The sequence below is a fragment of the Populus euphratica genome, unplaced genomic scaffold, assembly GCF_000495115.2.
Source record: "Populus euphratica unplaced genomic scaffold, PopEup_1.0 scaffold56.1, whole genome shotgun sequence".
Classification (NCBI taxonomy): Eukaryota; Viridiplantae; Streptophyta; class Magnoliopsida; order Malpighiales; family Salicaceae; genus Populus; species Populus euphratica.
This window is the reverse complement of record NW_011499930.1, coordinates 596,664-607,352: the sequence shown is the minus strand read 5'-3', so window position 1 is coordinate 607,352 and position 10,689 is coordinate 596,664. Positions and strand designations below refer to the sequence as shown.

General features: G+C 32.9%; 3 protein-coding genes and 1 non-coding gene across 4 annotated transcripts in view; 3 read left to right on the top strand and 1 right to left on the bottom strand.

The window, feature by feature from the left end:
• LOC105135977 (60S ribosomal protein L11) overlaps nt 1-5,257 on the top strand; it is a 23,666-nt gene extending 18,409 nt beyond the window's left edge. Inside the window, exon 5 of the mRNA XM_011041097.1 lies at nt 5,023-5,257. The gene's annotated coding sequence lies outside the window, so the exon portion shown is untranslated. The remainder of the gene's footprint in view (nt 1-5,022) is intronic.
• Nucleotides 3,220-3,292, top strand: TRNAE-CUC (transfer RNA glutamic acid (anticodon CUC)). The gene has a single exon. It is a non-coding gene; the product is annotated as a tRNA-Glu (tRNA).
• Nucleotides 3,400-5,207, top strand: LOC105135978 (60S ribosomal protein L11). The gene is made up of 4 exons (XM_011041098.1): nt 3,400-3,505; nt 3,605-3,755; nt 3,844-4,039; nt 4,824-5,207. The coding sequence occupies exons 1-4, from the start codon at nt 3,503-3,505 to the stop codon at nt 5,020-5,022; spliced, it is 549 nt and encodes a 182-aa protein (XP_011039400.1). The 5' UTR covers nt 3,400-3,502; the 3' UTR covers nt 5,023-5,207.
• Nucleotides 5,258-6,835: 1,578 nt separating the features above from the next.
• Nucleotides 6,836-9,132, bottom strand: LOC105135976 (SAP-like protein BP-73). The gene is made up of 3 exons (XM_011041095.1): nt 8,961-9,132; nt 7,722-8,063; nt 6,836-7,365 (listed from the first exon to the last, which is right to left on the bottom strand). Exons 1-3 carry the CDS (start codon nt 9,067-9,069, stop codon nt 7,022-7,024), a joined length of 795 nt encoding a protein of 264 aa, XP_011039397.1. The 5' UTR covers nt 9,070-9,132; the 3' UTR covers nt 6,836-7,021.
• Nucleotides 9,133-10,689: the final 1,557 nt, after the last annotated feature.

Here is a 10,689-nt window from a genome sequence, read left to right as displayed (position 1 = left end):
AGGGACCATTCTAGAATTTTTTCAAATTTGTAAGGTCAAATTGTAATTTTTGTTAAATGGAGGACCAAACTAAAATTTGCCATGAATCCATGAATATGATGAAATTATGACCATAATTAATTCTCAATTCTGTCCAGAATATCTTATTATACTCCAGGGACCATTCTGGAATTTTACCAAATTTTTAGGGTCAAATGATAATTTTTGTCAAATTGGATGACTAAATTGAAAGTGTTAAAATTTCATAACTATACAGTAATTCTGCCCATAATTCATATGTTATTCTGTTCAGAATCTCAGAATATGCTCAAGGGACTAATCTATAATTTTTTAAAGTTTGAGGACTAAATTGTAATTTTCATAAATTAAGGGACCAAAGCAAAATTTTATCATCTTCAACCTCCAACCCAGAATTTGAACATAAAACCCACTATTCTTTCCTTATTTTTAACATAAATTCACCATTCAAACAAAATCATAACTCAAAATTATCATCTTTCAATTCAATTTCTCAAAATCAACCAAAAAATCAAATATCCACAACAATTAACCTTATAACATTCAATTTAATTCATCAATTAAACCCAAAACACAAATTTTCAAAACCCTAACATTCATCAAAACTGAAATTAAAACTAAAAAAAACATATTATACAGAGTAAAACATAATCTTACCCTTTTTACTTATTTCCTCCAACTTCTTTCTATTTCCCTTTTAATTTCCCTCTTTTCTCTTCTTCTCTTCTTTCTCCCTTCTCTATCCTGTCGATTCTCTCTCAAATTTTCAGATCCCTCTTTTGTTTTTTTTCTTCTATTTATATTTATTATGTTTATCTAATTACCACACTACCTCTCATTCATTTATACTCTCTTTTTAAGCCACCAAGGACTTTGTAGCCTTTTCCTAACTCATTTAATTCAAAACATTACATGCTGCTTTATCAAATGCATTGAAGTATATCTAGAACATAAGAAAAAAAAACAACATGAGCTAAAATTAGAGGAACTTTAGATCTAGATATTATGAAACAAATAGAGTTTCAGGTCTTAGTAAAACGAATGTAACTTTCAAGGGTAACCATTTTACAAGAAACATAAAGTAATAAAGACTCCATATTTCATTTAATAATATACAACCAACCAATTTAAAGGAAACATTGTCATTGATGATAGTTAAACAAAAATATAGACTTCAATTCTCATGCAGGCACTTAGTTGACCATTTTAAAACTTTTATCTAATATAAGGCATCATCCCCCCTAAAAGTCAAAGGTAGAAAAGAGAATTTGCAAAACCATAAATATAAACTCACTATAATACATCTAACAAGGAGGCATGAGAAACATATGGTGGTCACATAACCAACTTGTTAAAAAACCAAGTAGAAAAACATAAAAAAAACTTGATAAATGAAAAAACCAGACAAGAAATGAATGAATCAAAATAGAATCACCAGATTTATAGTGAAACTCAAGGTAGGTATGAGACGGTGATTGCAACCAGATTGAGTGAGTATTTGCTACAAATAATATTTAGGTTTGTAGATCTGCAAATAAAAAAAATGTATCTTTAAAGAAAAACATATGGTAATCATATAGCAAACATGTTCAAAAACTAAACAAAAAACACATGATAGATGAAAAAAACCTAAATGAATGAATTAAAATAGAATTACTATATTTATAGCAAAACTTAGGGTGGATATGGGACAATGATCGTAACTGGATTGAATGAGCTTTTGCTACAAATAATAATTGGTTTTGTACATCTACAAAAGAAAACAAATCTCTAAGAAGAGTGATGGCTTGGAGATCTAGAGGCTATGGTGAAGAAAAAAAAAAGTTATAGAGAAACAGGTTACAATGTTGTGTTTTTTATAGGAAAAATAGTTTTGTCAAATATTTGTAATGGTATTAAACGTCCATAATTTCATTATTTGGATATTATCTCCTAACCAGCTTTTCAAGTGTAAAATTGGCAAAAAATGTTTTTTATTAGCTACAGCCATATCTTAATTTTAACGATGAGTCCACAAGTTAAACATCAATTTAATTTTATTACCAAACAATATTAAATTATATATGGAATAAACCATAACAACCATCATTGTACCAAATATACACTTTTTTTTTTTTACTGGCGTTGATGTTGCAAGGAAGAATGTCCACTTTATATTTGTGAAAAAGAACTTGAGTTTAAAAACATTTACTAATTCCATCTCTAGCTTTTTATCTCTTCACTTTTATCGTCAGGTTAAACATCATCTTACCATCATAAACTTGTAGAGTTCTTGAATATTGAATATTGGCTCATTCTCCTCTACCCACTCCATCTATCTTTATTTCATTATTTGAATTACTTATATGAAACACTATGAATTTGTTTGGTAATAAAAATAATTTTTTTATTTTTTTCTTTCTGAATAAAAAATTGAAAACTATGTTTATTTATCAAAAAATATCAAATGTTTTTTTCATTGAACAAGATTTTTTTTTTTAAAAAAACCCAATATCATAACTATTATAAAATAATCTAAACCAAAATTTATAATAGTGTTCTATTTATCATAATGTAATTATAAAACACTGTTTTTATTTCATTCATATTAAAGGACATCATAAGAACTACTTCCTATCTCTAAAAAAAAGAAATGGCATTTTATAAGAAACTTATGATAGAAAAATAAATTTATGACATTGATAAAAAATAAATAAATAAAATAAAATAAAATAATTTTAGAGTTTTATATTGCTAAAGGTGTTTATATGTTTATACATCACAGATAATATATATTATGTCTCTCTTTTCTCTTTTAGAAAGTGTCAAATTTTTAATTTGTTTTAACAAATGTTTTATCCTCCAATCATTATTACAAATGCATTTCAAAAATGGTGTTTTATAAAATTTTATTTTTTAATTTAAAATTATTTTTTTAATTTTTTAAACAGTTTTGATGTATTGATATAAATAATAATTTGTAAAAAATAAAAAAATATATATTATCTTAATATATTTTTAAGTTAAAATTATTTTAAAAAATTACTGTTATTATACTTTTAAATATTTTTTTTAAAAATAGTTAATTTTTTTAAATATTTACACGGATATCCATAAAATCATAATTCACTGCACTTTTACCATCTAATTTTTCATGTAGGAAATTTGCACATGGGGGATATATTACATTATATTAAGTATTAGAGGAAGGAAATTAAGCAATCCGTTGTAGTCTAGTTGGTTAGGATACTTGGCTCTCACCCGAGAGACCCGGGTTCAAGTCCCGGCAACGGAATTTTGTTTTTTCTGTTTTGTCCCAAGGAAGGGTAATGTGGTCACTTGAGTGAGCACCCTACACCAGGCAGGCAAGCAGATCATAGCACAAAACCCTAGTGGGTGTCCCTCACTTATATTTAATCTTCCTGTAGAAACAAGTTCCACAGCCTTTCCTCCTCCTCCTCCTCCTCTGCCTCCATCGAACCAGCCAAGCTCACACACCATCACAATGGTATTGTTATTATAGTTCTTTACTCTATCAAATCTCTTTCTACAGATGTTGTTAATTAATCTCTCTAACTATTTCTTTTTTCTAAAAAAAAAAAAGCAGGCTTCAGAGAAGAAGCTATCAAACCCAATGAGAGAAATCAAGGTCCAGAAGCTGGTCCTCAACATCTCCGTCGGTGAAAGCGGAGACAGGCTCACTCGTGCCGCCAAGGTGCTCGAACAACTCAGTGGCCAAACCCCGGTGTTCTCGAAAGGTGCGTGTCATTCTATAACTCTTTTTTTTTCTTGATAGTGCTTTTTTCTTAGTTGTTGATTTGTTTTTTACTGTTTTTTAATGAGCAGCTAGGTATACTGTGAGATCTTTTGGGATTAGGCGTAATGAGAAGATAGCTTGCTATGTGACTGTGAGGGGAGACAAGGCTATGCAGTTGCTTGAGAGTGGGTTGAAGGTGAAGGAGTATGAGCTTTTGAGGAGGAACTTCAGTGACACTGGGTGCTTTGGTTTCGGCATCCAGGAGCACATTGATCTTGGAATCAAGTGAGTCTTTCCCCTTATATTTATGGTTACAATCTTTCCCCTTATATTTATGGTTACTTGTTGTATCATGGATGTCTTTTATCTCTTATTTTGAATTATATTAGTATTACTTGTGACCCAGTTGAATATGAGGCTTGAACATTATGCCAATTTTGAAGGTTTAGGCTAGAATACTTGTGGTTTAGATGGTGCCTCTAGTTTGCTGAAATGGGTTTTATGGAATGTTGCAACCATGGCTCATGAAACATGGTTAGCTTTGTTTGTGGATTAACTTTTTTTTTTTTTTAGTGTGGACATAGTTCTAGGTTAGGTTTCTAAGTTTTTTTTGTAACTCGTATTTAAATATGATTTGGCAATTCTAGACTTAAATGGATTTTCAAGAGGTCTTCTATTGTGCATATACACTGAAGGAAAAATTGTGCTTATCCTGATGCTTGGGTCATCATTTGGAATTTTTTGATGTTGGAATGAAGATAGACGATGTTGTAGATGGAATATTGATCTTGAAGATAACATTTGTTTAAGTTGTAGCAGCATTCAAGGCTCAAGCTATGCCATATTGTTAGTGCTAGTTTGTTTTGGATTTATTTTTTTCCTGTCCATGGAGGCATCCATGAAGGATAATTTGGTGATACCTAACTACCTCTTTCGCAACACAGTTATGCCCGACTCCTTTTATCTAGCATTGGAAATTAGCCGGACAGGGTTTTTTTTTTTCTTCCAATAACTTGACCCAGTACTGTATTGTATATGCTCAGCATAATGGTTTATCATCCCTTCTCAGGTATGACCCTTCCACTGGTATTTATGGCATGGACTTCTATGTTGTTTTGGAACGTCCTGGGTACCGTGTTGGTCGTCGTCGCAGGTGCAAGTCACGTGTTGGCATTCATCAGAGAGTTACAAAGGATGACGCGATGAAATGGTTCCAGGTCAAATATGAAGGAGTCATCCTTAACAAATCCCAGAATATTGGATCTTAGATCTTTTCCTGACTTTTTTAAGTTTAAAGCTTGGGAAGTCAACCTTTGGCAGGTTTTTATGTACCTGGAGTTATAATTTTCGTCTAGAATTTCTTGAAGTGGTAGAGAATCTGAAGCTCTATGTTTTTGTGTTCTTGTGTCGCAGCTTGTGTTTTTATCAATATAATTCTGTTCGATTATGCAGATATCAAGCATCCAGTATTCCCAATCAAAATCAATGTGGTTTGTTTGTCTATAATAATTGTGAACTGAGCAGTTGTAGATTCCTTGTAGGTCTTCTAGGTCAGTGGAAAATGATGGCTTTACCTGTCTGATTTGGAATGCAATCGAGTTGAATTGGGTATGCAAATGTTTATGTTTTGGTCTTACCTTGGAAGAATTACATTGATAATGATATTGAAATCTTGTCTTCTGGATTGGGAAATCGTTGTCGCTGGAATCAATTTATGGGCCTCAATCCATTAATCTGGGATTTCGCCCATTTTTATACTATGTGTTTTTTTTAATGTTAGATTAGGAATCAAATCCAAGACCTTCCTCTTCTCCACTGGAATAATCTGTGTCCTCCTCACAGTCAACTGGTTATCAAATCCAAGTGCTGTATGCATTCTTAGAACTAACAAGGGCTTGTTATGGCTTATTATATGTTTTTCTATGGGTTTTTAGAGCGTACAGGGATTGTTGTTGTAATGATAGTTTTATACTTTTGTATTTGGGTATGCACTAGAAACAAGGGCTGCTGGAACAACTCTACTCTATGGATTAATGGGCAGTTACAAACAGCCTGTGAAAGTTTGGGCTGTCATAGGAATTTAGGATTGTTATGACAGCCGTAACATGAAGTAAAAAAAAAAAGAATGTTATGGAAAATGGACTGTTAAGGCAGCCTATATTCGTGCTGTCATGATAGCCCAAATGCAAGAGATTCAGAGCTGATACAATAGTTCGGTTTATTTTCAACTCGGTCATGATAGGAGGCTCCTGTCAATGCTTGTCCTCACAAGTGGAAATGAGGGGCTGCCATGGTAGTCCCAATGTTCAAGAAAGGACTGTTACAAAAACCTAAAAATACATGAACGTAGGCTCCTGTGACTGACTATTAGTAACTGCGAGCAGTCACGAACTAATTTATCCATTTTTAAATGCCTGAAACAAATTAAGTTTATATGTATGTATGTATCATGCGAATTATGCATTTTGGATGGGAAAATAATACTACATAAATTATCCTTACGAGGCAAGAAATAAATAGTGTGAATTATGCCTATAAAACAAAAAAATAAATTTTAAGTGTATTATGTCTAGAGCGCATGAAATTAATGTTATGTGAATTATACTTAAAAGAAAAAAAAAATGATGTAAATTATGCCTTTGGAGTAGTAGATTTATATTATATAAATTATGAATAAAAGGGCTAAACAAATCTATGAAGTAGATCAAAGTATTGAGCTGAGCTAAGTGTAAGGATGAAATTAAAAAAAATCCATATATTTAAGTAAAATACGAGTGATGAATATTAATATGAATAGATGAATTCAATCAAGTTTAGAGAAATCTGGAAAGTTAGCTTAGTAATCCGAAAGGTACAGTGGGATCTTGGAAGCACCCTTTTCACAAAGGAAGCAAGCAAGATGTCATCCAGATTTGCCTGAATTCAATTAAAAGCTTATTTGTTTTTATAATTCAAAAACGTTAAAAACAAATTTTTCTTTATATTCTTATATAAAAAATAAATTTTAAAAGATAAAAATATTATTTTTATATATTTCTAAAAAAATATATATTAAAAAACAACAACCATAACAAATACACAGTAACAAATGAGCTCTAGACATGTTTATAAAGAAAACGTAAAACAAAATTAAAAAATCTGTGGCTAAAATAACATAGGAACTGCATTTAGAACAATTAGTTCTTGGAATTTAAGTTTTATGCTGCCGTGTTCGTTGGTTTCCAGCAGCTAGTTAGCTCGTCTTCCGGCCCAAGAACTTTCCATTTCTCAGGACCTCAGCAACTCCAGAAGCTCACCCTTCTTCAGCTTTGAGTAACCTTTGATTCCCCTGGACTTTGCTAGTTCCTTCAGTTCAGTCAGTTTCATTTTCTCTACTCCAGGCAGCTCTAACTTGTGGTTGCTGGCTTTGCCCTCTGATGCTTCACTATTCAGCTCAGTAGTGTTCTCTCTTGGGGTTGATGGAGATGGTATTGGGGACTTCTTTGTGAAATTAGACGGTGGTCTGGTTAACTTAACATCTTCCAAGGCATGCTCTGCTTGCATCTTCTGGTCCTTCGACGCACTTCGTTTTTGTGTCAGGACCTTATTTCCTTCCCTGACTGTACTTGGGCCTGTCAAAATTATGGAACTCCAAATCAGACATTTAAGTGAGTAAACAAAGCACACGCATGGTGGTAGGAATGCTGCGAGCAAGTTTGATAATGATGCTAACCATTCAGGGGAATGAGAGATTTAAGGAAAGAATCATGAAATTTTCTTGTGGAACTGTGTGCTGTCTACTAGGGTTTCAAACATAAACAACAGAGAAACTAAGGGTACTGGTTTTCTTTTTAGATGATAGTATTCTCGTGAAGAAAAAACACTTGGAACTTAAAAGATCATTTCTCCTTGAAACTGCAAGTTAAATGGTTATATCTACTAACAAACACTGTTCTAGAATTGAAAGAAGCATTTCTATCTAGATTACCTTTTGCATCCTTCGTTGAATGGCGAAGAACTTCCAAAATGGAATTGGTTGGGGAATTCTCCTCGGACCTGCTAGCTTTTTTCTTCTTGGTGGCTGTAGACTCTCCCTTTGAGATTGAAGACTGTATTCGTCTGAACAAGGCCATTATCTCCGCCTGGTTAGATGACATAGGTTGTTTTCTGTCAGAAGATTGGGACTTTGAATCCTCATCCTCCTTTTCTGTTCTTCCTGGTGCAGAACTTTTCCGGGGAGGTCTGCCTTTGCTACTTCCATCAGACTTTATGCTTGAAACACTAAATTGAAGCACACCATTATGTGATGACGCAAAAGCTAAGGAACCATCTGCAATCTCAGGCAAATTTAACAAGCTGCATCAAAAGATGAGCTCTCAGTTTGAAGTTCAAAAAATTAATTGGCCCAATACTAACACAAAGCGTTGATAGCCAACATTCATGACAAGTCAATGAAATTACGAGGAATGAAGTCTAGGGAAAAAAGGGGGCAAAAAAATATGTAAAAGCAAACATGCTAAACGTCTCGCAATGATCTGTTTCTGAATTGCAATCAGTTTAAAATATTAAAGCAGTTTGTACTGCTGGGAGTTTCATCACCAAGGGGACTAGAGGATTCTCCACCACTCTAAGCAAAACGAGAAAAACCACTGAAACAAGCATAGGAGTACCGAAATCTCAAGGGTTGGGAAATGCAATATTCTTGACTAGATCGCATTCAGCGATGAGTACTGTAATTATCACGGAAGCTGTACTGTAATTACCACCAGACATTCTAATGCCAGACACTTTCATGGGCCATCAAATTTCATGAGTGAAACTCAGGCTTAATGCAAGCTCACCAACACTAAATGAATTCATCCAAGTCCATACAAAACCCAATCGCATACTAGCATTTTCCAGGACACAAGAAATGAAAGAGAGAGACATTTGCAGCCTTTACCATAAATCTCAAAAACTCAAATCACATATTGCCTCATGTTGAGGGAGTCCCAAAACTTTCAATTCATGACATGGTGGACACCCATCAAGCACAAGTATGTATGGAAGAAAGAAACAGAAGAGAAAAAAAGGAAAGACTGAAAAAAGCAATTTAACATGCATCAGATCTATCCATATGTAGTTTTGTCACACAACAACTTGAATGATGATATGCCCATTCATTCAAAACAAAAGGTCAAACTAGCAAATATAAATTAATGGAAAGTGAGTACCAAGGAGATGATACCTATAAGAGAGTAAAAGGGGCACCACAACTTGAGCTGCTTGCTGAAAGAAACACAAGGGGGTTTGTTGAAGAAAGTATTTTGAGGATAGAAAACAAGAGTTGAAGCCATCCTTCCCAGGAAAACTTTGAGATTCTGAGAATGCAAGTGGATTAGATCCACAGGTACTCTTATATAAGACCACCACCTGTTGGAGTAGAGTAGTTGATTTCGATGGTGGCTAAAACTAGCTAGGCCACCTCCCACTTTAGCGCGTGGGATTCACATGCCATTTTGGATACCCGAGTTGACATCAAAGAAAAAGCTGTGCCTTTTCTTTTTTGTGTTAAAAACTTCAAAAAAAATTTTGCCCCAGTAACCCAGTTATAGCTCTCTTCTGATGAGGGCGAGGGGACGGAATTTATATAAATATAAAGAAAGAGAATGGAAAGTCTGAGGCTGTTCTCAATGAGTTTCTTCTAAGGTGGAACTTTCCCGCCTTCATCCACTTCCAATGTTGATTTTAATGGCCAAAATGGCTACACCAAAGTTCTCTCTCCAAATATCAAAAGCAGCAGAGGAAAACACTCTTCTGTGTTCAAAGATGTGTTCTTTTTCAATAAGCCAAATCCAAAGTTCACTCTTTTATCTTCAAATTTACACTTTTCTCACGCAACAGTACCCATCCCACCCTCATCAACCCAAGCCAAATATAACAGAATCACTGACCGGAACAAAAATAAGTAAATATATGCATTTTGTGAAACGTGTAATCTTGATAAGGTAATAGAACCGCTTTACATGTCTCCAAAGAGTGAAATCGAGTTAAGGACCTGTTGTTCTATATTGAAACTTTGTGCAGAGCTTGAGTCTTGACAAAATGGGTATGCAAAGATCGGTGATTTCCAAGAGAGTGTGTGTTCGCTTTGGCAGATGTTGGATTAGGGTGTTGAAGTTAACTGTCACCCAGTTTGTTTGTTGAATGCTGAAGTGATTTGGAGATTCAGGAAGTGTGAAGGAAGGTGAATGGGCTCATGGGTTATTGTTAAAGTTGGGTTTTGGTTCTTACATTGCTGTTATTAATTCTCTCATTGTTATTTCGTGGAATTCGACGATACGTATATGTGTGGCATATGGTCTCCCCGAGAAAGGAGTAAACTCTTCAATTACATGATAGTGAGATGCATTTTTTTTAATTTAGAATTTTTAGATAAATTATATGTATCTTTCTCCGAACTTTAAAGTTAATAAGTATATAAATTTTTAATAATTTTAAAATTTATAATACTTAAATTAAAAAATTTAATTATAATAATTGATGTTTTTTCAACTTGTGTTATCTTAATAATATTTTATATGATAATTATGTCAGGTTTCTTGAAAAATAAAAACAATAAGTTTAAAATTTGTTTTAGAGTTTTATTGTTTAAAGTTTATATAATAATTATTTGAAAACCATGTTTTTTACATTGAATAATTATTTCAAAATAAAGTTATCATAGAATATTACTCATTCAAATATTTAATTTTTAATGAAAATTCACGTGAATCAATATACTATGTTAATTTTTTATATCACATATTATTTTAAAATAATTTTAGAAATTTATTCATTCAAGTTCATACTTAATTTTTATAAGAATTGTAATTTATTATATTAATTATATTATTGACACGACTAAAAGATTGATGTCTTCTCCCAAATGCAGGAGTGTCGAAGTAATAAATAACCTGGCAAGACCGGGGTCGAAC

Bases quoted from the DNA above. Each gene is read 5' to 3' on its own strand.
- LOC105135976 (XM_011041095.1), bottom strand. From the start codon at position 9,069: ATGGCTTCAACTCTTGTTTTCTATCCTCAAAATACTTTCTTCAACAAA. The intron at 8,064-8,960 runs GTATCATCTCCT...CTGAGATTGCAG, and splicing joins CCCCTTTTACTCTCTTATAG to ATGGTTCCTTAGCTTTTGCG. The intron at 7,366-7,721 runs GTAATCTAGATA...TAATTTTGACAG, and splicing joins TTCAACGAAGGATGCAAAAG to GCCCAAGTACAGTCAGGGAA.
- LOC105135978 (XM_011041098.1), top strand. The intron at 3,756-3,843 runs GTGCGTGTCATT...TTTAATGAGCAG, and splicing joins AACCCCGGTGTTCTCGAAAG to CTAGGTATACTGTGAGATCT. The intron at 4,040-4,823 runs GTGAGTCTTTCC...ATCCCTTCTCAG, and splicing joins CACATTGATCTTGGAATCAA to GTATGACCCTTCCACTGGTA.